The sequence below is a fragment of the Callorhinus ursinus genome, unplaced genomic scaffold (genome assembly GCF_003265705.2).
Source record: "Callorhinus ursinus isolate GAN/ISIS: 27379988/994484 unplaced genomic scaffold, GSC_fseal_2.0 scaffold10, whole genome shotgun sequence".
NCBI classification, from domain to species: domain Eukaryota; kingdom Metazoa; phylum Chordata; class Mammalia; order Carnivora; family Otariidae; genus Callorhinus; species Callorhinus ursinus.
In genome coordinates, this window is record NW_027397072.1 from 35,645,133 (window position 1) to 35,672,216 (window position 27,084).

The 27,084-nt window shown below is 42.1% G+C and overlaps 1 protein-coding gene across 1 annotated transcript; it reads left to right on the forward strand.

Annotated features, from left to right (window-relative positions):
* The first annotated feature begins 1,069 nt into the window (after positions 1–1,069).
* Positions 1,070–26,173, forward strand: STARD7 (StAR related lipid transfer domain containing 7). The gene is made up of 8 exons (XM_025868149.2): positions 1,070–1,858; positions 12,351–12,559; positions 12,907–12,956; positions 14,410–14,520; positions 14,601–14,683; positions 15,143–15,242; positions 21,870–21,954; positions 22,805–26,173. Exons 1-8 carry the CDS (start codon positions 1,536–1,538, stop codon positions 22,987–22,989), a joined length of 1,146 nt encoding a protein of 381 aa, XP_025723934.1. The 5' UTR covers positions 1,070–1,535; the 3' UTR covers positions 22,990–26,173.
* The last annotated feature ends 911 nt before the right edge of the window (positions 26,174–27,084 follow it).

A 27,084-nucleotide genomic window follows, 5' to 3' on the forward strand; every position in this document is an offset into this window, starting at 1 on the left:
TTTTTATTAAGAACATCTACAACTGCTCAAATAGCTACAGTAAGAGTAAAATTTCTAAATGCATTATCTCAGAATGAGCACAATTCCTTTTTTATCAAGATGTCCTTTTACAATATTTTTTTCTTGTCCCTAAGGTATTAATATAACTAAAAAAATTAAGGAAACAATTTAGTGTAAGGTTCTCCTACTGGACATCGAACAGTTTCATTTTTGGGTTACAGAAAAATAATTTAATGTCCTTCGAGGTCATTTAGCCAGGGTGCTCATGGGTGGTGCGAAGTAGGTTTCAGGAGACCTGTTTACCTTCTCACGCTGTCACCTTTGAGTCAAGGGAGTCCGACAGCTACTAGCCGAAAAGGGGCATCTGCCCTAAGTAACTCCATTCTGCTGCCCTTTTACCAAGAGGCTTACGCATTTCCAGCCTACGACAGGCCACCTGCCCACGTAACTCTCTGGAAAGTGTCCTGAGCTCTAAGGATGCCACAACGGCCCACTCTAGCGACGTGGGGTTCGCGGAGAGATGAGTGCTAAGACTCCGATCCTCGGAGACTGTCTCGGTACCTTGCAGGAGAGCCACCTGGAGAGATCGAAGAAGGTGTTGATGGCAGCTACTTCTAGGTCTCAGCAGGGTGTCCATTCACCAAAGGCGTCTACACCGCCCCGCCCCCACCCTCCCCCCCAACCTGGCCACCCCCAGCACCCCGCAGAGGAAATGCCGAGACCCCATCCCACCCTACACTCAAATTACTAAAGGAGGCGACGCTCCCCCGTCTCTCAGACCAATAGAGCACCGCCTAGGAACCTAACTGGCACTCGGTCGCGCCCCTCCGCGGGGCGGGGCCGGGTGGCGGGAATATGGCGGGTCTGCGGGTCAATCTCAGGCGCCCTTGACTAGCTCGCTGGTGCGCCACCTACCTTGCTAGCCAGGGGCCCGGCACGCTGCGCGAAGGGGCTGGAAGGAGCGGTGACGAGTGCTTGGCAGCGCCAATCAGCACCGAGGAGCCCGGGCCGCGCCCAATCAGGACCCGGGCGGCCGCGAAGAGGGTAGGTTGTAGGCGAGCAGCGCATGTGGCGGACGCGGAAAGCTTGGGACCTCACCTGCTGCCGCGACTGAGCCGCCCACCTCGCTGCTTCCCAGGCGCTCTACACCACGATCCCTGGTGCCGGCTTGAGGACGCCAAGGAGGCAGGGGGCCAACGGGGCTGACCGGCGTCGGTCCGTCGGGTTCGCGGGCCGAGCCTACGAACGCCTCTTGGCAGAGGTTGCGGGGCCACCCCCGCTGCTGTGCCATGACCGACTCTCTCCGCAAAGGGGACTCTTCCTCAGCGGTTGCTGCAGAGAGAGATGAAAAGCCTCTTAGATCGTGAGCCGAGTTCGGGGTCGGCCAGTTAGGGGCACTTGGCATCAGGCCGCCGCGCCTTCCCGGGCTCGTTCCTTTTGCCCTGTGAGGGAGGGAGGCCTAGTTCGCCTCCGGGCGCGCGGCGGGGGTGGGGGGGTGGCAAGGGGGGGCTCTGGGCGGAGCGCGCGCAGACGGCATGTTCCTGCGGAGGCCGCCGGCCCTGGCCTCCTGGCTGGCGGGCGCGGCGGCGGCGGCGGGGCGCGGTGGGGCGCAGGGCGGGGGCCTGCTCGCCCTGCTGGCCAATCAGTGCCGCTTCGTGACGGGCCTGCGTGTGCGGCGCGCGCAGCAGATCGCGCAGCTGTACGGCCGCCTCTACTCGGAGAGCTCGCGCCGCGTCCTCCTCGGACGCCTCTGGCGCCGGCTGCGAGGCCGCCCTGGCCATGCCTCTGCCTTGATGGCGGCGCTCGCTGGCGTGTTCGTGTGGGACGAGGAGAGGATCCAGGAGGAGGAGTTGCAGAGGTGAGCCGTGCGGCGATGTCGTTTGTGTTCGCTGGGGTGGGGGCCGGTCAGGTTGGGAGGTTGGCACGTCGAACCCTGGGGCCTGCCTTTTGGCTCAGTGTCTCCCGTTTACCCGGTGGTACTTGAAGTGGCGTTGCAGTAACTTGATCCTGTTTTAGCAAATCACGTTTTTATTGCTTCTCTGTGTTAATTTCACTTGTCGGGCTAGAAATAACGAAGTATAGGTTAGCGTAGGAGGGAAGACTTTGAATAGGGAGCGTGACACTGAAGAAATAACGTTGTAAAAAATAAATTAGATATTGAAGGTAACCCATTGTTCACGTAATCTCTAACTCATCCAGAAAGGTGCAAACTCAAAATAGGTTTTAAATTTGACCTAAGGGTATGGTTACGCAATTACGAAATTACTTCATTCCTAGTGGGATTTCGTGAGAAATGCCGGGAGAGCTCCTTTGTTACCGTGACTCTTGTGGCTGGAAGGGATTTTTGTCTTCCTCAGATAAACCGGGGCCTCAGACATTTTAACCTGCAAAAATTAGGTCAGATTTTTGCTGCTTTAGCTAGAACTTAGGAAATACTGTTTCATTAGCCTCTGAAATCACGCTGTCATCATCATCAAAACTTGTGTGAAAAAATGCAGTACCACTGATTGAATTTGTTAATCTGTGGTTTTAAATCTGAGCCCTTACAGTTTTCAAGTAATCTCATGATTTAGCTCTGATTTGATTTAGCTCTCACTTTACAGTGTCTCTCTTTCCTTTTAACCGATATTCCTAAACTGCTCTCCCCTCCTCCTAAATTTGTGTTTCCTAATAAAACTTTACAAAAATAGGTGGTTGGTCCTAGACTTGTTTTCTGATTCTTGCATTAGTAGATATTATTAGTATATAAATAAATAGAAAATTTACTAGTCACTAAATGTCCACCATGAGGATATAAATTTAAAATTATAACAATCTTATTCACAAAAATGTTAATATAATAAAACATGATAGGGAGTTTGCCTAATTTCTGTTAGTATTTTGCAACTTGTCCATTGGTCTAATGAAACAGGCTTAGGTGTGAGAATATTTATGGGAGGAAAACTTTTAGATTAAATTATCAATTAACTTTGAATTTTCATTTTGTTTTTGATGATGAAATAGCCTTGTTCCACAGTAGTCAAGTTTGAGAGAAAAATTCCCAGGAAGAGGAGAAAGACCAGAAAAGGGCTCTACCTGGTGCAAAAGAGAGGGAAGATGGTTTTGGGTGGGAATTGAATAGTGTTGGGGGCCTAGGTGGTAGATGACACTCTTTGGCTTACTTCATGTGTTTTTATGGACAGTATATCCTGGAGCCTCCGTTTAGTAGGTCTGCCATTAGCAGGAGCTAGAAAAAAAAACCGAGATAAAAAATGATTGTGGTAAACATTTGAGGCAGTAGTTACTACCCACTGTGGCAGAAACAGACCAGTTGATCACCAGGCCCCATGTTCATTCTATTTCCCTCTCTTACCTTTTTTGGCTGTCTCTGAAACTTAGGGGCAGTTCAAACATTTTTTATTCAAATCCAACTCCCGAAAAGGTATTGCTCTGTTAACCCACTTGGGAATATCATAAACACAGATTAAGGTCAGGCCCAACACATAAGGTGCCTTTTTGATCCTCCAGAGTTATTTAGCAAAGGCTTTCATTTACACTTCATTTTCCAGGTCAAGCCTGAATTCAGTCATATACTTAAGATTGGATGGTGTCCATTTTGCGGATTTTAAAAAAATGCTTGTTACCTTCTAGGGCGACAAATATGCTATTAACTGTATCTTGATTGTAAAGTGGTTCTGTGGGTTTCTCATGTTTCTAATATTTTGTCTTTTATTGAATAAAATATTTTGGATTCAGGTTAATTTTCTTTGCTTAAGTATTCAGTTTAGTTTAAAGGAGCCATTGGTGGGGCTCCTGGGTAGCTCAGTCATTAAGCGTCTGCCTTTGGCTCAGGTCATGATCGAGCCCCCATATCAGGCTCCCTGCTCAGCCAGGAGCCTTCTTCTCCCTCTCCCACTACCCCTCCTTGTGTTCCCCTCTCTCGCTGTCTTTCTCTCTGTGTCAAATAAATAAATAAAATCTTTAAGAAAAAAAAAGCCATTGCTGAGGTTGTCATATATCTTTTTTTTTTTAAGATTTTTATTTATTTGAGAGTGAGCGAGCGCGGGCAGGGGGAGGGGCAGAGTGAGAAGCAGGCTTCCTGCTGAGCAGGGAGCCCAACGCGGGGCTCCATCCCAAGACCCCAGGACCATGACCTGAGCCAAAGGCAGACACTCAACCGACTAAGCCACCCAGGGGCCCCTAGTTTAGAACATCTTAGATTTTGTTCTAGTGAAAGGATTTTGGGTGGCTTCCATAATGGAGCACAATTGAATGTGCCTCAGGACAAGTGCATTTTTTTTTTCCATTGTATAATAGAAGAAGAGCATGATTGTACCATGGCCACTAAATCACAGCATTTGGTTTTTCTGTGCTGTTTCTGTACCGTCTTGTCCTGGTACTCTCTTTGAATGTGTGCTTTAATGTGGTATGTGTTTTTTCTTGAGTACTATTCAGAATGAAAAGGAATAATCACTTTCAATTCTCTTGTGCTTAAGAACATCTTCACAAATAGAATCTCATTTATCTAGCAACAGCAAGAAAATTTGATAAAAGAAGTAATTTGTACAAAGTGACTTTGATTGATGGGGGCCAGGTGTAGAAATCGGGTCTTTTAATGGTTGGTCTAGGATTCTTACCCAATTGGTTTCACTTAAGTCAAATAGAGTAACTTTCAGTCACTATTTTTGGTACAGAATCACTCGTCCTGTGAGCCCAAGGCAGATCTTATGGAAAAATACAGTAGTAATTTTTTATTGTTTTGGAACATTAAAAAAAAATTACAGGAGGGGCGCCTGGGTGGCTCAGTTGGTTAAGCGTCTGCCTTCGGCCCAGGTCATGATCCCACGGTCCTGGAATTGAGTCCCACATGGGGCTCCTTGCTCAGAGGGGAGTCTGCTTCTCCCTCTGTCTTCCACTCCCCCTGCTTGTGCATGCTCGTATGTGTGTTCTCTCTCTGACAAATAAATGAATAAAATCTTTTTTTATTTTTTATTTTTTAAAGATTTTATTTACTAATTTGACAGAGAGACACAGTGAAGAGGGAACACAAGCAGGGGGAGAGGGAGAAGGAGGCTTCCCGCCGAGCAGGGAGCCCGATGCGGGGTTTGATCCCAGGACCCTGGGATCATGACCTGAGCCGAAGGCAGGTGCCCCAATAAATAAAATCTTAAAAAAAAAAAAGTTACAGGAACAAAAAGAGGAAGGAAGTTAAGAAATATGAAAGGCTAGGGGAAAATGTTCCATTAACCCCTCCTCTTTTTAAAAAAGTTACAGTCCATTGCTCCAGAAATTTGAGTAAATAAGTGCCAGTAAATTTCATAAAGAAAACTTTCCCATTTTTGTCTCTTCACGGCATTTAGAACAATTTTAACTTTTCAGTATGTTATTAAATGATAAACAAAAAATCCTTTTTCTTTTTTGCCACTGTCACTTAAAGATTTTTTTACTGACATATCCTCTATCATCAGAACTACATAAAACCTGACGTGAATTTTTTATATTGTCTTCATTATTTTACCATTAACTAGTTGGCCCACAATTGCAGTGAACTAGCTGATGTCTTGTATTTTTTTTTTTTAAAGATTTTATTTATTTATTTGATACACAGAGAGCGAGAGCGCACACAAGCAGGGGGAGCAGCAGAGGGAGAGGGAGAAGCAGGCTCACCAAGCAGGGACCCCGATACGGGGCTTGACCCCAGGACCCTGGGACCATGACCTGAGCCGAAGGCAGACGCTTAACGACTGAGCCACCCAGGCGCCCTGATGTCTTGTATTTCTTATGTCTCATGACAGTTAAGTATTGAAAGTCCCTAACTTTGACAGTAATTTGGAATTTAGGGAAGGGATTATGTGAAATGAGGCAGTTGTCTTGCTGAAATTACCAGTTAGAGGGATGGCTTCATTTGAATCATTTTGGACCTTTATATCAAACTCTCTATACTGATGTCAGGACCTCTTTCCTACATGAGCCAAAACTGGTTACACTTATTACTCTGTTTTAATAGTTTTATGCCTTCGGCTTCCATATCTTTAAGTCCAGCCTTTCTCACATATTGAGATGACTAGTTTTGGAGAAAGGGAAGCATTGGGTGTCTTTTCTTGATCCTCTTACTAATCCGCTGTTACTATTTGGGAATAATCTCTTTTGTCCTTTCTTATTATTTAAGTCTCAGATAACAAGGTTTAGACACCCACCCTGTCCAAACAGGATTTGGCACAGCAGGCTAAAGAGATGTACGGTGAGAAGTTTTCCTTCTTCCACATACATGCCCACTTTGGGCACCTGTGTGCTAATTATGTCTGTTATGTCAGCGTTTAGAAGTTGAGACCCTTCAAAGGTTGTTGAATCTGGGGACAAGAATCATTTGTATTTCATGATGCAGTCTTGGGCCAGCATTTAGACTGTGTTATTTCAAGAATGAATGTCATTCTTCACAGAACATTTTTCTCCCCCTCTGAGGACTTAGTCTCATAATTTTAATCAAGGCCACCTAGTGACCTTTAATTATATAGGAGAGGTTGATTAAGCAGTGGGTCTGAAGCTCTGTACCACCTTAGAAGGCCATTAAAAATATTGCATATAGTCATATAGTTTAATTTTCTTAAAATCTTATTACTATGCAATTTTATGAGTCCCTGATATAATTTTATTTATTTTTTAAATATTTTATTTATTTATTTGACAGAGACAAAGCGAGCGAGGGAACACAAGCAGGGGGACTGGGAGAGGGAGAAGCAGGCTTCCTGCTGAGCAGGAAGGGTCCTGGGATCATGACCTGAGCTGAAGGCAGGCACTTAACGACTGAGCCACCCAGGCACCCCTCTGATGTAGTTTTAATAAGGCATTTCTGCCCTTCTTCATTATGTGATAAGAATGACATTCAAGGGTGGTGCTTAATTTTTATTGAAGAATGACTTACTAGTCCAGAAAAGTGTCATAAATTGGTGCCATGTGATGCCTGAATTGTTCTCTAAGCAAGTCTCGCTGTGGTTTTGCTTTTGCTTTCTCATGAAAGATCCTATTGTGTATTATGAAGTTCCTTCCCTATTTCTATATGTGTTTGCAGTGGTAGCAGTGAATCCTGTTTTGCAATTTTTAATTCAAATTAAATTTTTTAAAAAATGGTTAAACTTTTTTCATCAGAACATCAGTATAAATTGTATTGGCTAGGGTTCTTCATTGCAAATGAAGCTGATACTGGTTCACTTAAGCCGAAAGGCATTAATCAAAGGGATTAATTAAAGGTGTTAGGTCACTCAGGGCATTGACAAAAAGGCCAGAATACAGGTTGGCCAAGAGAACAGCCAAGACCTGCTATAGGGATAATCTCCTCAGGGCAGTGTTGCTGGTTTTGTTTTCCCTAGATTGGTTGCACTGCTGGACACTCAACTCCTTCAAAATCACTGAGAATAATCTCCAAAAGATCCTGTGCCTTGTATTATTTCCTCAAGATTCATACCCTCTACCAGAAGAGTCTAATTAACCTCACTTAAATTAGGTGCTGTGCTCTAACTGCTAGGGCTTGAGAGGGGGCTGTATCCCACCTATTTTGGGATTCTCCCGAATATGACAAGATTTTGGGCAGTCAAAATGTCCCCTGTATAAATATTTTCATCAAAGTCCACAAAGTTTAAAATTCAGAGAAATGGAATTTTAGAGCTAATAAAAACCTTCAAGAAATAATGTCCTAACTTTATAGGTGGAAAAAGTGAGGGCTTTACAGGTAGAATGACTTGCATAAGATGACACAGCCAGGGGGCGCCTGGGTGGCTCAGTCGCTAAGCGTCTGCCTTCGGCTCAGGTCATGATCCCAGGGTCCTGCGATTGAGCCCCACGTCGGGCTCCCTGTTCCGTGGGAAGCCTGCTTCTCCCTCTCCCGCTCCCCCCGCTTGTGTTCCCTCTCTTGCTGTCTCTCTCTCTCCCTCTCTTTCTCTGTCAGATAGATGATAGATAGATAGATAGATAGATAGATAGATAGATAGATAGATAGATAGATAGATACATAGATAGGATCACACAGCCAATTGGCAGAGCCAGGACTGGAACACAGATCTTTATAGTCACCATTACTTTGTGTTGCTCTAAACTTTTAATCTTGGGTTACCAGTATGACTTTGAATTTTTGGCTTTTAAAGTAATGTATTAATGTAATCTTTCAATAAGGACTTGAATTATTGGGGCCTACTTTCATATTTACTCAATTTATTCAGTAAACATTTGAGTGCCTGATGTTTACCAGGTACTTGCTAGGAGCTGGAAATACAGATATGAAAGAGACTGATTCTGGGACATTAGGGAATTCATAGTTTAGTAAAGGAGGTAGATACAAAGATGGATTAATTATAATGTGATGTGTGTCTGTACAGAATAAAAGTAAATGTATATGGTCAACTCTGCCTGGAAGTTAACCTTGAACCTTACGTATTTTTGAAGGTTGAAGAGGAGTGGGCATTTCAGACACAGTATATTAGTAGTTAGTGTCTTCTTCAGTCTTGAATAGCAGGAGTTGTATGTGATAGCCAGCAATCTTTGTTTCCTAACTGCTATTTAAAGGTTAAGGGGAGGGCACCTGGGTGGCTCAGATGGTTAAGCGTCTGCCTTCGGCTCAGGTCATGATCCCAGGGTCCTGGGATCGAGTCCCGCATCGGGCTCCCTGCTCAGCGGGGAGCCTGCTTCTCCCTCTGCTTCTCTCTCTCTCTCTCTCTCTGTCTCTCATGAATAAATAAATAAAATCTTAAAAAAATAAAGGTTAAGGGGAAAATACAAGCCATGTTTTTTTTGTTTTTAAGATTTTATTTATTTGAAAGAGAGAACGAGAGCACTCGTGAGTGTGAGGGTGTGGGCAGAGGGAGAGAGAATCTTTAGGCTCCATGTGGGTAAGGTTAAGATTCTCTCTCCCTCTCCCTCTGCCCACCCCCTCGTGCCCTCTCTCTCTCTCTTTTTTTAAAGATTTTATTTATTTATTTGACACAGAGAGAGAAAGCGAGAGAGGGAACACAACAAGCAGGGGAAGTGGGAAAGGGAGAAGCAGGCTTCCCACTGAGCAGGGAGCCGGATGCAGGGCTCGATCCCAGGACCCTGGGATCATGACCTGAGCCGAAGGCAGTCGCTTAACCAACTGAGCCACCCAGGCGCCCCTCGTGCCCTCTCTTTAGAAAAAAAAAACAACTTAATGTTTCAGATATATAAAAAGACTTTAACATGAATGTTACAAATGCACTTACATATTTTTTAAAGAGTTTATTTATTGATTTTAAAAGGAGAGAGAGCGCACATGCAGCAGAGGGGGAGGGAGAGGCCGGGACAAAGACGCCCAAGCAGACTCCCTGCTCAGTGCAGAGCCCTATGTAAGGCTCCATCTCAGGATGCTGAGATAATGATCTCAGTCAAACCAAGAGTTGGTTGCTTAAGTGACTGAGCCACCCAAGCACCCCCAAATAGTTATATTTAAGAAATAAAATATAGGTAAAGCCTCCTCTCTACCTTTGCCCAGTTGAAATCTCCTCTGTCCCCCAGATTATCTATCCCAGTTAGTTGTATTGAATTCCTTTGTCTTTATACGTATACGTCCCTAAAAGGTATAAAACAACACAAAAATATATGGAATGTTTAATAATAATAAATATCTTGAATGTTTTAAAGCTTTAGGCAGTTCTGAACAAAATACTAACAAGTGGAATCCAGTAATATATAAAAAGGAATAGGAACAGTGGGATTTATTTTAGGAGAGCAAGGTTAGTTCGTATAAAAATCGGTTTAATACAATACCTTAATAGAAAAGAGGACAAAAACCACACGGTCATCTCAGTATATGCAGAAAAGCATTTGACAGTCCAACCTCCTTTCATGATAAAAGAAAATAAAAAGCATTCAACAACTGGGAATAGAACGAAACTTCCTCAATTTGATAAAGGGCATCTACAAAAAACACAGCTAACATAGTTTAGTGATGAAAACCTAAAAGCTTTTCCCCTGAGATCAGGAATAAGACAAAGATGTCTGCTCTCACCACTTCTATTCAACATTGTACTCCACGTTTTTGCTAAAAACTACAAAAGATCATTGCAGGAAATTTTAAAACACATAAATGGAAGATCTGTGTTCATGATTGGAAGACTTAATATTGTAAAGATAGCAATACTAGTGAAACTGATCTGTGAATTCAACACAGTCCCTATCAGAATCTTAGCACACTATTTTGTGCCAATTGACAAGCTGATCCTGATACTTAGATGGAGATGAAAAAGACCCAGAATGGTCAAATCAGTCTTGAAAAAGGACAAAGTTGGAGGACTCACTCTTCCTGATATGAAAACTTAATAGTAAGCTATAGTAGTTCAGATGATACGGTACTGGCATAAGGATAGATCTATAAATTGTTGGAATAAAATTGAGAGTTTAGAAATAAACCCTTAAACTTATGGCCAATTGATTTTCAATAAAAGTGCCAAGACAGTTCAATGGGGAAACAATAGTCTTCAAATGGCACTGGGACAACTGGAGATGCACATGCAAAATAATGAGTTTAGACTCTCTACCTCACACCATACACAAAAATTAATTCAAAATGGATCAAAGTGTAATACTAAAACTCTTTTTTCTAATACTAAAATTCTTAGAAGAAAATAACAGATGTCAGTCCTTATGACTTTGGATTAGGAAGCGATGGGTTTCTTAGCTGTAACACAGAAACATAAGCAATCAAAAAGGTAGATGAATTGGACTTCATCAAAATTAAAGACTTGTTCATCAAGGGTCGCTATCAAAGTGAAAAGACAACCCACAGAATGGGAGAAAATATTTATAAATCATATCTGGTAAGGGACTATTATTCAGAGTATATAAAAACACTTTACGATTCAACAATAAAAAGACAACCCAATTTAAGAATAGGCAAAGATTTCAATAGCTATTTCTCCAAAGAAGATACACAGATGGCCAATAAGCACTTGAAAATATGCTCAGCATCATTAGTCACTGGGGAAATAAATCAAAGACCACAATGAGATATACTTCTCACACCCACTAGAATTGCTAGAATCAGATAGTTATTGTCTAATAACAAGTGTTGGCAAGGATGTGAAGCAGTTGGAACCCTAATATATTGTTATGACTATAAAATGGGGCAGCTGCTTTGGAAAATAATTTGGCACTTCCTCAAAAGGTTAAACATAGAGTTGCTATGACCCAGCAAATCACTCTTGGGAACCTACTCAAGAGAAATGAAAACCTGTGTCTACATGAAAACTTCTACGCAAATGTTTATAGCATTATTATTCATAATAGCCAAAAAGTAGAAACAACCTAAGTGCCCATCACCTGATGAATGGATAAACAAAATGTGATATATCCATTCAGTGAAATATTCAGCCAAAAAAAGAGGGAACAAGGTATACCATGAATCAGCCTTGAAAATATGCTGAGTGAAAAAAGCCAGATACTAGAGACTATATATTGTATGATTCTCTTTATATGAATTGTCCAAAATAGGCAACTTCATAGAGATAGAAAATAGATTAGTGGTTGTCAGAGGTTATGGGGAGGCAGGACTAGGGAGTGACTGCTGATGGGTATAGGTTTTTGCGGGGGGATGGTGAAAATGTTCTGGAATTAGTGGTGATGGTTACACAACCTTGTGAGTATACTAAAAAACATTGACTTGTAAACTATAAAAGGATGATTCTTATGGAATGTGAATTACATTTTTAAAAGAGGGAAAATATGTAATTGTTTAAGTTTTATAATCAATCCTTGAGGTGTAGGTCTTGTTATTATCCTCATTTTAAAGGTTAAGAATAGAGACTAAGGGGCGCCTGGGTGGCTCAGACGGTTAAGCGTCTGCCTTCAGCTCAGGTCATGATCTCGGGGTCCTGGGATCAAGTCCTGCATCGGGCTTCCTGCTCAGCGGGGAGCCTGCTTCTCCCTCTGCCTCTACTGGCTGCTTCCTCTGCTTGTGCTCTCTCTCTGTCAAAAATAAATTAAAAAAAAAAGAATAGAGACTAAGTAGTGTTTTAGGTTAATGAATGTTGGACTGGGATTCAAACTCAGGAACTTGAGTTTTCACTACACTTTATACTGTTCCACTCTTTTTTTTTTTTAAGATTTTATTTCTTTATTTGAGAGAGAGCTCACACACACAAGCAGGGGGAGTGGCAGAGGGAGAGGGAGAAGCAGGCTCCCCATTGAACAGGGAGCCCGATGCAGGGCTTTATCCCAGAACCCTGAGATCATGACCTGAGCCGAAGGCAGACGCTTAATTAACTGAGCCACACAGGCACCCCAACTCACACCATTCTTACACAAGTCATTGTGTGGACAAGGATTGACTACAACCAGCTGCACCATTCCTTTTATTTTTCTTTTCGCAGATCCATTGATGAAATGAAACGGTTGGAGGAAATGTCACATATGTTTCAGCGCTCTGGAGTTGAATGCCACCCTCCAGAACCAAAATCACAGAGAGAAGGAAATGAAGATTCAGGGGGCAAAGAACAGCCATGGGAAATGGTGATGGATAAGAAACACTTTAAGCTCTGGCGGCGCCCTATTACAGGCACCCACCTTTACCAGTACAGAGGTGAGCCCAGCTTGGCTGCCTTGCAGGTGTTTTCTGTGATTGCCCAGATTTGCAGGACTTTTGTTCTTCATACTCTCTAAACTGTTCTGGTTGTTGCTCAGAAAATTTGCCATGGTTTCCTGTTTTTTGTTTTTCTTCTCCCAGATGACAAGCATCTCAGTGTCTTCATTACTATACTTTGCTGTAGGTTGTCTTTGTCTTACTTTGCTGCCCCAGTATGATGTCTAGTTTCTGAATCTGCCTTTAAGATCTGTCAGTACTCTATAATTGAGATGCAGTTAAGCGATAGGAATAAGGTGAGTGATGAGGGTGTGGCAGACATCTCTTGTTCTTTCTTGTCATTCTAGTTTTTGGAACCTACACAGATGTGACACCTCGGCAGTTCTTCAATGTTCAGGTGAGTACATTTTTCTTCTCGGATTTGGAGCTTCTAAGCCTAGAAATCCACTCAGCTACTGTCCACATGAATAATTTCTTTGACTCAGAAGACATGGTTTCAGTACATCCATCTATCTCTGTACCCTTCATCTCATGTCAGATAACATCTGGGTAAACATTGGGCTTACCATTCTTTGTCCAGTGGGGATGAGACCAATTCTGTCCTCTCACAGGGCTGTTGGGAAGATTAAATAGAGGAATGTATTTGAGTGCTTTTAGTATATTTTATAAGGTTTTATAGTTATTTTCTTCTAAATAATTTTAAGGGCAGGTTACATATGTGGCCCTTTATTCCAAAATCCTTCAGTGTGTATTTCCTAAAGTTAGACATATTCTCTTAACCATGGTGTCATTATCAAAGTCTATAAATTTAACATGGATGCAGCTCTCAGTAATCTTCTGCTTGTATTCTGGTTTTTATCTGTTGACCCAATGATGTCCTTTGTAGCATTTTCCTCTTCAGTACAGATCCAGTCAGGATTTAGGAATCTGGAACATTTCCATAGTGAAGGTATTTATTTAGTAAAGATGAAGAGTATCTCTTCGAAGACTGCTTTCTTCCTTGGGAAACGTATGAAAAGGGGAGATGGGATCACCCAGAGTTCTATAAAAAAAAATTATTTTCCTTCCTGGATATTTCACTGTTCTGTCAGGCTTTCTGGAACTAATTGATAATTGTAACACCCACTAGCAATACGCAGGTGCACACTTCCCCCCAAGCACTTAATTTTACCAATTTATTTGGTTGGTTTGGATGTATATGATACGTCTTATTCTGAAATTCCCTACTTACCAGTCATGCTAGAAATTAAAAAATATGTTATTTGCATTTCTTTGTGTGAGGTGTCTGCTCATACTTGGGTATTTTTGTCTGTTTGAAACTTTAAAAAATTGTTTTGTCCTTACACATTTATATCATACCTATTGCATTTTCCTGAGACATGTCTATTACAGTATTTTTTTTCCTACGTTTTCCTTTGCTTTGTCTTATTTTAAGATTTTATTTATTTATTTGACAGAGAGAGACAGCGAGAGAGGGAACACAAGCAGGGGGAGTGGGAGAGGGAGAAGCAGGCCTCCTGCTGAGCAGGGAGTCTGATGGGGGGCTCGATCCCAGGACCCTGGGACCATGACCTGAGCTGAAGGCAGACATTTAATGACTGAGCCACCCAGGTGCCCCCCCCCTTTTTTTTTTAATATTAACTTTCAAGGTAATGCTATTGGTCTATAAGAAAGGATTTTAAAAGACTTATCTCTAGTAAACACAGCCCTGTCTTTCACACTTTGCCGCTTTTAGCTCAGGTTACTGTTTCAGAATAAGGTCCTTGGGTCAGAGGTCCAAGCATCTGGAGAAACCTTCTGCAACTTTGTTTTGGATTACCTGGGTCTTCATATCTTTTCTCTTTCTGCAGCTGGATACAGAATATAGAAAAAAGTGGGATGCCCTGGTAATCAAGCTAGAAGTGATTGAGAGGGATGTGGTTAGTGGTTCTGAGGTTCTTCACTGGGTAACCCATTTTCCTGTGAGTATTTTTACTACTGTTTTTACTTTGATCACACCCATGTGGGGCATCACACTAATTCTGCCTATCCTCTTCTTTAGTATCCGATGTACTCCCGGGATTATGTTTATGTTCGACGGTATAGCGTGGATCAGGAAAACAATGTGATGGTGTTGGTGTCACGGTATGTGTGGTTACCTGTGGCTCCTGCTGAGTTCCTTTAACTGTGTCCTTCATATATGTGTGGTGGGAGTTTGCATGTTCTCAGCGCCGTTATGAGTGATGCTAGGACCCCATCCATCCCAGCTAGAACATGAGTGGGCTGTGACTGGTGACCACAGTCTAGGAATATTGAAGGGATCTATGTACGCTTTTCATTAAAGCATTTCTTTAGTTCCTTAGTGTTGATAATTAAAAAAAGAAGTGCTCTTTTCTTCAACACGAAGCCTAATGAGCCAGGAATCACCAAGGAAACTCACTTTGTTTTTAGAACTTAGTTTGTATTAATTCATTTTAGTGACTCTTCTGTTTTATTTTAAAAATTAGAGCGAGCTTTTTAGATTTTCCTCTTAACTGTAGTTCTCATGCTGTTTTCTTATTTGTAGACATTACTAAGAGTTTCCTTAACTTTTCTCCTTACCAGTGCTGTGGAGCACCCTAGTGTTCCAGAGTCTCCAGAATTTGTAAGGGTCAGATCGTATGAATCCCAGATGGTTATCCGTCCCCACAAGTCATTTGATGAGGTGAGTTTTACATCGTCCAAGAGAGGATGTGTAGTGGCTTTGGGATTTTCTCAAGGAATGCCTTTTGTGTGACCTGAGAAGGGCAGTGGTTCTCAAACTTGGCATGCATCAGAGTCTGCTGGAGCTTGTTAACATACAGTGCTTAGGTATGGCCCAAGGCTGATGCTCCTGGTTTGGGAACCACTGCTATAGGGTGATATACCTGGAAGATCCCCCAGGACAGAGTACTAACGACCCACTGACTCCCATTCATGGGAGAGACAGGAGAAAACTGGCCTGTGGTTAGCAGCATTCTTTAGGAACTGAAGGGAGCACCTTTTCCATCAAAATTTCACTACAGTGGGCAGAACACTTAAAACTTTTCTGGACTTTTGTTTCCTTATCTGTAAAATGAGAGGGTTAGACTAATCCTGTCAGTCTTTAAAATTCTGTTGACCTTTCTTTGAGAAGAATATTTTTCTTCAACTTAGGGAGTGTTTTATTTATTTTTTTTAGCCAAATTGCTATTGAGTTTACATATTGATTCCACTGGTTGCTGTTTTTAGTTGTATTTCACTTTATAACTAAAGGCTTTGTTTTCTCCCCATTACTTTTGTTTTCATGGTGTATGAACTGTGTACTTTAGTATGGTTTTGTTTTCAACAAGTTGTTCTATTTATACTGCCTGAAGTGGGACTTTAAATATGATAGAAATGGTGGTTCATTTCAGTCAGTGTGGTGTTTGACTCTCAACTGGGAGATCTGTATGTTTACTTGTATAGTATTTTTAGAGCAGTGTTTTTCAAACCTCGAATTGCTCCCCATTAGTGGAAGACAAAACTATTTTAGCGCTTTATGACCAGCTTAAAAAAAGAGAATAATACATAGGATAGAAATCATCCGAGTGTAAGCATATTTCATGAGACTTTTGTTTAGTTAGATAAATATGTATGAATGTGTGTGTAGGAGGCTGAGAGAGAGAACTGGTTGCAGTGTAAAAAGTATTATTTACAGTGTGTCATAGTTAAGAATGTTTGAAAGTCCTTACTTTAGAAGATCGAAAAGAAGCAAGGTTACTGTCCATGGCTAGTCCCCTTTAGGAAGTGGAGCCTAGGTCCGGCTGGAGATAGTGTGGGAGGCAGACTTAGGCCTCACTTTTTTCCTTTATATTGCTTTTGAAATTTGGACCTTGTCCGTTTATTTCCAATTGAAAAAACTGAATTGAGTTACAGCATTGCTACCTTTAGAAATTGTGACCATGAAGCAGCTGAAGCATCGTTTCGCACCTAGCAGAGTGTGTTGCATCTAAGTAGGGATAAAATAAATAATTTTTCAGCTGAGGTGGGGGAACAGTAAGAGTTATCTATAAAATTCTTTTGGTATATTTGTGGCAAGCTCTTACGAAAAAGGTAAGATTTGAGTTGGTTCTTATGAAAAGGCAGACTGGATGGATACAGGACAACAGGAAGTGTAGAGGACATGATATACCTAAGATCAAGACAGGAATGAGCCGTGAATATGTTCAGAGACTCACCACTTAGAAAGGACGGTTGAGATTAGCGAGGAGTGACTAATTACATTGACCATGTACAGAGAGTACTTGAAAACCAGGCAGCAGCATTTGGACTGCCAGATGGGATCCTTGAGCCACGGTATGGTGTTTTTTTAACTTTTTATTAGGGAAATTTTGAAATATATATGAAAGGTAAAGAAGTAGAATAGTATAATGAACCTTCTGTATCCATCCCCAGCTCCAACAGTCATCAATTCATGGCCGTACTTGTTTTATCTGTATCCTTTCTTGTTCCTTTTCCTGCTGTCCTGATTATTTTGAAGCAGTTTCTAGCTTCGCTGTAGAAGTTTTCTATAGATACCTAAGTGTTTATCTTGAAGAGATTTTTGAAAACATAACCTCAGTGTCCTAATAATCCCTAATACCAAATAAGCTAGTTAGTGTTTGAATTTTCCCAATTGTCCATGAAATTTTTTTGGAGTTGGTTTATTAGAATCTGGATCCAAATATGACCCAGACACTAAAATTTGTTCATACTATCTCTTGAGTCTTTTGAAGTCAGTAAGTTTTCCCTCTTTTTTTTTTTGCAATTGTATTTGTTGAAGAAGCAGGGTTCTTGTCCTGGATCTTGATGATTGTGTGTGTCCCCATAGTATCCATAGTGTTATTTAACATGTTCTTCTGTCCCTGCTGTATTTCCTGGGTATTGGTAGTTATTGATGAAACCTAAGGCTTAAACAGATTCAGGTTGGTTGGTTGTTTTGGGCAAGATCACTTTATTGGAAGGCAGGTGATGTTTGATTGTCTCTTTCTTTGTGAATTTAGAAATTATTATTGCTCAGATCCATTATTTCATTAGTGGTATAACAAAATGCTGATTCTGTAATTCATTTATTTCCACTTATTAAAGTACATTAAGGAAAAATTTTCTCACCGGTTCTTTTCCTTTAGTTTACTTAGGAAAGGGAAGTAAGAGAAATGGTTGATTTTTTTTTTTCTTTTATTTATGAGTTTGAAAATAATGAATTGGTTCTTTCAACCAGTGATCCTCCAAAGGTTAAGTTTTGTTTTTGTTTTGAAGAAGTAGCATTAGTCTTTGCTGTAGAAGAACCAGTAGAAGACTTCTATAGGTATATCAGTTTTTAACATGTTTGGTTAGTTCTAATCCATTACAGTTATTTTTTTTTTAAGATTATATTTATTTATTTAATTGACAGAGAGCGAGAGAGGGAACACAAGCAGGGGGAGTGGGAGAGGGAGGAGCAGGGAGCCCGATGTGGGGGGCTTGATCCCAGTTCCCTGGGATCATGACCTGAGCTGAAGGCAGTCGCTTAAGCAACTGAGCCACCCAGGCGCCCCATTACAGTTACACTTACTGAGACTCAAATTGCCCCAGTATTGGCCATTAGGAGCCTCCTTTTAACTGGCTTGTTCTTTTGACTTGACCTCAGGGGCTCTCTTGTTTTCTGGTGTTATAAGATATCCTAGGTTCATCCTAGGATACATGTAGTAGTATGGTTTTAGCTGTAAACCTGGAAATTAGCATTTCTTTAGGGAACCCTGGTTCCTTTTTAGAAGATGTCATTTAAATTAAACCAGGATTTGGTGGAGCATGTGACTCTTGATCTTGGGGTTGTAAGTTCAAGCGCCATGTTGGGTGTAGAGATTACTTAAAAATAAAATCTTTAGGGCACCTAGGTGGCTCAGTCGGTTAAGCAACTGCCTTCAGCTCAGGTCATGATCCTGGAGTCCTGGGATCGAGTCCCACATCGGGCTCCCTGCTCAGCGGGGAGTCTGCTTCTCCCTCTGACCCTCTTCCCTCTCGTGCTCTCTATCTCTCATTCTCTCTCTCTCTCAAATAAATAAGTAAAAAATCTTTAAAAAAAAAATCTTTAGGGGTGCCTGGGTGGCTCAGTTGGTTAAGTGTCTGACTCTTGATTTCGGCTCAGGTCGTGATCTCAGGGTCGTGAGATTTAGCCTGGCGTCAGGCTCCGTGCTCAGCAGGGAGTCTACTTGAGATTCTCTCTCTCAGATAAGTAAATTTTAAAAAATAAAATAAAAAATCAAATCTTTAAAAATAAATACCAGAATTTGGCTTCTAGGAGTCCTCATAGCTACTGGCTTGCTCATTGTCTTTAGGCCTGAAGCTAGAACTAAGTAATAAATGTTGTTTATTTGTTTTAAGGATAAATCCTAAGTGCATGCTAATATTTTTAATTCATATTTCAGACTGGAGAGTTTTTAATTTGTATTTTATATCTTACATCTATCATCTTTTCCTGTGCTGGAAAATTCAACTCATCACCTGAGCATAACTACTCATCAGCTTTAACCTGAAATACACACACAACAGCCTCAGAATAATACCACCAAGATCACCAGTGATGGCGATTTAAAATTTGTATTTTTTTTTATCCTTAGGATGTGTATGCAGTATACAAAATATTGTGTATGGTTTTTTTTTTTTTTAAGATTTTTATTTATTTGACAGAGAAAGACACAGCGAGAGAGGGAACACAAGCAGGGGGAGTGGGAGAGGGAGAAGCAGGCTCTCTGCTGAGCAGGGAGGCTGATGTGGGGCTCGATCCCAGGACCCTGGGATAATGACTTGAGCCGAAGGCAGATGCTTAATGACTGAGCCACACAGCCCCCACCAAAATACTGAGTTTTAAAGTTACTTGAAATAGGTGCTGTCTTTGTGCTTTTTCCTGCTGATTTAGTTCATAGTTAGGTTCCTTGTTTTCTATTTTACTTTTGATTTTTGGATACTGCTTTTTAAATTTAATTTTGTTTTATTAAATTATGAAAAAAAACTTATGCTTCCAAAGTCAAATCTATAAAATAAGAACGATTCAGAGTGATTTTGCTTATATCCCTGTTCCTTCCTTCTTCCAATGGGTAATAATCATTTTTTGGTTTTATTTATTTACCTATCTACCTACCTACCTACCTACAGATTTTATTTATTTATTTGACAGAGAGAGAGGGAACACAAGCAGGGGGAGTGGGAGAGGGAGAAGCAGGCTTCCTGCAGAGCAGGGAGTCTAACGGGGGGCTTGATCCCAGGGTCCTGGGATCAAGGCCCGCATCAGGTTCCTTGCTTGACGGGAAGCCTGCTTCTCCCTCTCCCAGTCCCCCTGCTGTGTTCCCTCACTCGCTGTCTCTCTGTCAAATAAATAAAAGCTTTAAAAATAAAATAAAATACAAGCAGTGGTGGATGAGAACCCAGATCTCTTGACTTCCCAACCCAAGTGTTTTATGGGAAGAATAAAATCTTCCATATGTATTAACTCATTTACAGCCAGGCTTTGTGGTGGATAGTGTTAATGTTTCCACTGTACAGGTTTTACCTCTCCTTTCTTTTTTTTTTTCTTACGATTTTATTTATTTATTTGTCAGCACAAGCAGGGGGGCACGGCAGGCAGAGGGAGAAGCACGCTCGCCTCTGAGCAAGGAGCCCAACGCAGGACTCAGTCCCAGGACCCTGGGGTCATCACCTGACCTGAAGGCAGATGCTTAACCGACTGAGCCACCTAGGCGCCCCTCTCCTTTCTCTTTACTTCCATAGTATTGATTCTGTATTGATTCTGTATCTCTGTTATGGCATCTATTCTGTCGATGCCATAAGCTCCTGAGGGCAGGGACTAGCACATTTTTGTTTGCTCTAAGTACCTAGCATACAGTGCCAGACATGAGGCGGACATTTAAATACATGTTGAGTAAATGAATAAGAGATTAAACAATTCATTCAGGGGAAAAAGAAGATGGACTTTGGAGTAAAAGCATGGGAATTTAAAGTTGTAGTTCTGCCACGTGGAGTTGTGGCCAGTCTGCTTTAAAAAGTGCAGACATAAAAGTGGTTATCTCTTATCCCTTTCTGTGGAGCATAATTAGTTCAGATCTCTTGCGGGATCAAGACACCTGGAAATCTCTAATTCCTTGACTTTCACTGTAATAGGCAATGAGAGGGCTGAGCCAAAAAGAGTGGGTGCATAGGCCCTGTGGTCAGAATTTTGGGTTTATCTTGGCTGTCATTGAGTATGTAGGTGACCTTGGGCAAAGTTATTCTTTGTGCTGTTTCCTCCTTTGTAAAATGAGGTAACAGTACCTATGTTAGAGGATTGTCCCAAGTTGGAAGCAGTTCACTGTTAAGTGCTCTATAAATATTTGCTGTTATTAGTCATAGTAGTAGTAGGGTTTATACCGTTTTGGTAAAGATTAAGACCTTTAAACATTTGAGGGTATGTGTTGGAGTTTTCAGGAACACCCTACAATTGAAAATTCGCTGGAAGGACTCATAGGACTCAGTATATAGTTGTACTCTTGAGATGTGTTCTCGTCATGTAGTAAGGATACACAGCTGCATCATAAGGGAAGAGGCAGGCAGAGTCTGTAGGAATCCATGTGTAGGCTTCCTCCTGCTCTCTCTTCTGTGAGAGGTCACACAGAGCACATTCTCCTTCCAGCAGCAAAAATGGAGCAACAAAGGGGCGCCTGGGTGACTCAGTCGTTAAGCGTCTGCCTTCAGCTCAGGTTATGATCCCAGGGTCCTGGGATCGAGCCCCGCATTGGGCTCCCTGCTCAGTGGGAGGCCTGCTTCCCCCTCTCCCACTCCCCCTGCTTGTGTTCCCTCTCTCGCTGTGTTTCTCTCTGTCAAATAAATAAAATCTTTAAAAAAAAAAAAAAAATAAGAGCAACATGTCTGTGATGTTTCTGCCCAGAGAAACCCATTAGAGGCTCAGCACCCAAGATTTTTATAGAGGGCTGGTCACGTAGGGATTCTCTACATAACATATACCAAAATCCCGATGCGCCAGAAAGAAAGCAGGTATTCAGCATAAACTGTAATGTTTGCATGAACAGAGAAGACACAGGGAGCCATTCTTACCAGTACACTGTTGACTGGGAATACTCTGGGAGCCAAGTTCCCCGATACCTCCTGAGGGTCAACCTTGCAGGCTGGCCTTTCTGTGGATAGCGACCTATGCGGTCTTCAGTATTAACTCTTTTTTTGCACAGGGTAAAAAAATGGCACTGCTGCCCCAGAATCAGATCATGATTATTCTGTGATACTGGATATGGAAGCTATGGTGGGTAATTCAAGTATCATTATTTTTGCTGTTTTTCTTTTCCAGAATGGCTTTGACTACTTGTTGACATACAGTGACAATCCCCAGACTGTGTTTCCTCGCTACTGCGTTAGCTGGATGGTTTCCAGTGGTGAGTGGGTACTTGTATACAGGCCCTGGAGCCTGGGTTGAGCATTTTGTTTTTCTCTAGCTCTAAATGGCAAGCAAGAGGATTAGTGCTTGTCTAATGGGAGCACTTCTGGGGAAATTAAACATCCTTCCAAGTCCATTCTTGAATATTACAATGATATTGAAGCCTCTAGCTGGGCTTTGGAGGAATGAAAATTGTGGAATCCCAGAAAGCAGCATGTACCCAGAAGGGAGTTTTGAGAACATTTGCTTAATTCCTTAAATATGGACTGTGTACATTAATGCACTTAATCATTTTTTCTTTTTAGATCCTGTTGGAGGCCATAAAATCTAGTGTAGAAAATGTGGTCGTTAGAGGATAGTATTCTGGAAAAGGGGGCCACCATGTGTCTTGACAAAGGCTACACATCAAAGCTGTAACTGCACCTTTTCGTTCCAATTCTTTGCTTTAAAAAGCGTTCTTATGTGATTTTCTTTCTTCTGCTTCTCTGTAGGCAGCTTCTGATACCTCAGAGGGAGAATGGAGAGATGAGGTGTTCCTGTTTGATATTTGTCTAAATAAAATTGGCAGATATTTAGGCTATGCTACTGATAAGTGATATTTTAATCACCTAAAAGCCTTTGGGGATTTATTGGCTTGATTGGCACCCCTTTTCTGAGGATCTCAAAGGTCATGGATTATTTTCATTTCCCATACATTTTGGGAGGCAACTATCACCTAGGTTGTCAATCAGGCTGTGATCTCTAGAAGAAGGAATTGGCTCCCTACCATGAAAGAAATAGGCCGTCTAATTTTGAGCCTACTGTTGGTTTGTATTTCAGCCTACCCAAATTTCCCCCTCTCCCACCAGGCATGCCAGATTTCCTGGAGAAGCTGCACATGGCCACTCTTAAAGCGAAGAACATGGAGATCAAAGTAAAGGACTATATCTCGTCTAAGCCTCTGGAAACCGGTAGTGAAGCCAAGGCTACCACCCCATCTTCCGAGCGGAAGAATGAGGGTAGTTGTGGCCCTGCCCGGATCGAGTACGCTTGAAGGGCTTTGGGATAAGAAGGGACAGGCTGCTTCTTAGCCCTGTCTCAGTCCCTTATCTGCTACAGAACAGGGACATGTATTTGAAGGCGTCTGCTGTAACCACCAGGGCAAGATAACTCAGTAACTGGTGTCCAGTTTCATTCAGAGCCCTTATTGCTCTTTATCAAAACAGAAGGAGGCATCCATGGGGGCGTTGTCATATTCTCAGGCCAAGCATCTTGAAATTCAGTATTTCACTGAGCTAATCTAGAACAAACCTCACCTCAGGCCAGAAGGGGACAACTTTTTTTTGCTTCCTCTGAGTGGTTTCCTCTGCCAACGTTCCAGGTTCCACCATCGGTTCTGCAGCACTTGGGATTTCCTTCAGTTCTGAAGGTCCAACTGGAAAGTGCAGTTGGCTGGTTGAGTCTTCAGTGAGGGGTCACGGGGAGTGCTCTTGGTAACAGTTCTGGTGTTGAATGGGCGTGAGCTGTTGTTGGGCAGTGTAAGTGCCTTGTCCTCACCCTGCTTCTATCTTGGGGACGTCCAGTTTGTACCAGGAAATTTCTCTCTGCCTCTCAGTACCCACCCTATTGACTCGCCCTACCCAAAGCAGTTTCCTTTGCATTGGTCAGTTCTTCTGTATTCATGGACTATATTAATTTGGATCATCGCCTCCTTCCTTAGAGCTCATTCACCAAGAACACTGGGAAATGAGTATTTCAGATGGTAGTTTTCTGTGTCATCAATGTTTTGATAGGGTTAATGGCAATTCTCAAAACATCACACTTTAGGTTTTTTTTTTTTTTTTTAACCTTTGTGTCAAGTAGGAATTGGGAAATGGAGTAGGATTTCTCCGTGGTCCCACTGTACAGAAAACACCATTTTGATTCAGGCATTATTTTTCACACTTCAGGTTCGACTGGATGCTGAGGACTTGTCCATCTTGGAAGGCTAAAGGCAGAGCAGTGGGGGTTGGGCCACTCCCTTGGAGCTCTCAGAGCTGTAGACAAGCCGTGTGAACAAATAGATGTAATCTTCCCCCAAATACTAATATAATGGGGATGTGGTTTATCTGATCCTCTTGTTCCTCTGAAAATTTTTTCTCCCTCTCTTCAGAGTTAAAATGAAAGCAAACTACACTGTTTGGATAAAGTCACAATCAGATGGTATCAGTTTGGCCTGGCTGATTTTGCTTTGGTCATGTTGCAATCTGACAGGAGAATAGGGATCAAGTTTTCAATACTCCCTCCTCTTTTTTCCCTAGAATTTAAATGGCTGGATTTTTCCCTACTTGCTACCCTTTTGTGTTGAAAGGGGGATCTAAACCTCAGACTGACTTAAAGCCCTTGACATTTTTGTTGCCTGTTAAGTTTTGTGCCAAGGAAATAACTGCATCCGTCTTTTCATGTCTTGCCTTCTCTGAGTGGTTGGCAGAACGGAAAGATATGTCGACCAGTCCCAGCTTCTTTTTCATGATCGTTTCTCTCTTCTCATCCCCAGGACTTGACAGAAGCCAGGGAAAGTTTCCCTGGGTTACGTCTGAACTTAGCACCTGTGATTGGTGGGGCATGGATGGGTGTGGGCAGAGTGTGTGAGTGCACAGGTGTTAATGAGGTGTGTGTTGCTCATGTTCTGATTTTTGGCAACTTGACTCTGTACTTGGGGTCAGTCACTTATGTCATTGTAATGATTTCACTTCTAACTGTGACATTTTTATCAAATGTGTGAATAAATATATAAAGATTGGTACAAAAGAGTGTTTGTGTTTGGACATGTGGTGGTGGGAAATCTTGTATATTGGACTAATTGTTTATTCCTGATCAGAAAGTTGAAAAGAGTGTTTCTACTCAGGGTTGGCTCGTGGAAGTAGCAGGGTGTGGTCTTCCTTGGTAGGGCTGACACACAACTAACCACTTTGCCTTGACCATGAGCCCTTTCCAGGTGATCGGTTTAGCAACTGAAACTAAACCCATCTATTTCCATTTCCTTATCTTGATATCCTTTGCTTTTAAAGAAGGATCAACTTGAGGAAATAGTGTTTGAGCTTTGCTGACAGTGAAACTTGGAAGGGAGCAAGGAAAGGAGAGGATTTGAGCAAGCCAGATCTAGGCTAGGAGGCCGACCAGGGCTCTGGCTGGAGAGGGAGGGTGGTGAGCTCACCCCACTTGACTTGGTGGGAAGTAGGGTCACACGGGCAGTTTTGCTAGAGTGTCAATTTGTTGCAAGGCAATTGATACATTAGAACTACTTTATAGAGCATAACCTGAATTTTGAGTTATGTGATTCTGCCTGTGGGAAACAGTAGGTGAACACAAATGGACACCTGAACTATTAAAACTCTTTTCTCCAAATTGTTCTAAGATAACCACTGGAAAGCTGTCTTCTACTTGTAGGTTACTTGTTAGACGTTGTAATGCTTATGGGTGCACATGTGTCTGTATAACCTGAAATTTGGAAAGTTGGTTCTGGCCTCCGTCCTGCTACAGAGGCCCATGCACGTGGCTTCCCTGATGTGGTTCTCTAGGCTCTGTATTAACACTTCCACTGAGAAACATCTGAGTTCTGAAAGCAACATTTCCATTGTTGGACAGCTGTGTCTTTCAGGAAGTTCTTTACATGGAGACTAAATGTGCCACCTCATCGTCTACCAGTGGGTCAAGCGGGTCAAGCCCTGTCTTTGGAGCGACACAAGAAAAATGTTCCATGGGATAGTACTTCACATTCTTGAAGACAGTGCTCATGTGACCCTAACCTTTTCCCAGGCTTTATGTCACCAGCAGCTTCAAAAGTCCTCCCAACTCTGTTTTGAAAAATTAAAAGTAATAAAACCTTGTATACCCTTTCCCTACCACTGCTGGTTGTTAACTTGCTATGGTGTGTGCTTTGTCTTTATAAATACACTTTGCTGTGGACTGAACTGTGTCTCCCTGATGCCCAATGTGATAGTGTTGGAGATGGGGCCTTTGGGTGATGAGATTTAGATGAGGTGGTGAGGGTGGAACCCTCCATGATGGGATTAATCCCTTTATAAGAAGACACACCAGAGGTTTGCTTGTTCTCCCTCTCCACCCTTGTGAGGACACAAGGAAGCTGTTGGCAAGCCAGGAGAGTGTTCTCACCAGGAACAGAATTGGGCAGCATCTTGATCTTAGCCTTTTAAGCCTCCCAAACCATAAGAAATAAAGTTGTGTTGTTTAAACTACCCAGTCTATGGTATTTTGTTATGGTAGCCTGAGTAGTTTTCATGACTTCTTGAAATTAAGTTGCAGGGGCGCCTGGGTGGCTCAGTTGGTTAAGCCACTGCCTTCGGCTCAGGTCATGATCCTGGAGTCCCGGGATCGGGTCCCACATCGGGCTCCCTGCTCAGCGGGGAGTCTGCTTCTCCCTCTGACCCTCTTCCCTCTCATGCTCTCTCTCATTCTCTCTCTCTCAAATAAATAAAATCTTAAAAAAAATAAGTTGCAAACCAAAATATTTCACCTCTAAACACGAGTATACTTTTTTACAATAATGATGTTCTTGTAACTATACTAACTAGTAGCACATAAATAACATAAGTATCTAATATTCTTTGTTTTTAATGAATTATTGTTTAGAGAGTATGAGTGGGAGGGGCAGAGGGAGAGAGTTTTAAGCAGACTCCACACTGAACGTGGAGCCCAATGTGGGGCTTCATCTCACATTCCTGAGATCATGACCTGAACTGAAACCAGAGTTGGATGCTTAATGGACTGTGCCACCCAGGGGTCCATTGATACCTAATTCAGTCCATATTAAAATTTACCCAGTTGCCCCCCAAATGACTTGCAGCACCCCCCACCCCAAATCCAGGATCCAATTAAGTATGCTGCGTTGTGTTAGTAGCTAAGTCAACAGTCGTTTGTAATGTAGCTTCCTGGGTGCCTTCAGATAGTATGGTGTAGTGCCGTGGTTCTCAAACTTTGTACCTGGGAGCTTTGAAAATTCCTGTGCTGCGTTCTCACCCCAGACCAATTACATCAGTATTGCTGAGGGTGTAAGTATTGAATGTTAATGCAATCAAAAAATTTTTAAAAAATAGGCCACAGTCTCTCGATCTGCACACTTTGAATACAGGCTAAGATGTCATTAATT

What these genes read in the sequence shown, in the direction of transcription:
- STARD7 (XM_025868149.2), top strand. Translation starts at nt 1,536, where the DNA reads ATGTTCCTGCGGAGGCCGCCGGCCCTGGCCTCCTGGCTGGCGGGCGCG. An exon ending in CCACCTTTACCAGTACAGAG is followed by an intron (nt 12,560 to 12,906) that starts GTGAGCCCAGCT and finishes TTGTCATTCTAG; the next exon opens with TTTTTGGAACCTACACAGAT. An exon ending in TAGCTGGATGGTTTCCAGTG is followed by an intron (nt 21,955 to 22,804) that starts GTGAGTGGGTAC and finishes CTCTCCCACCAG; the next exon opens with GCATGCCAGATTTCCTGGAG.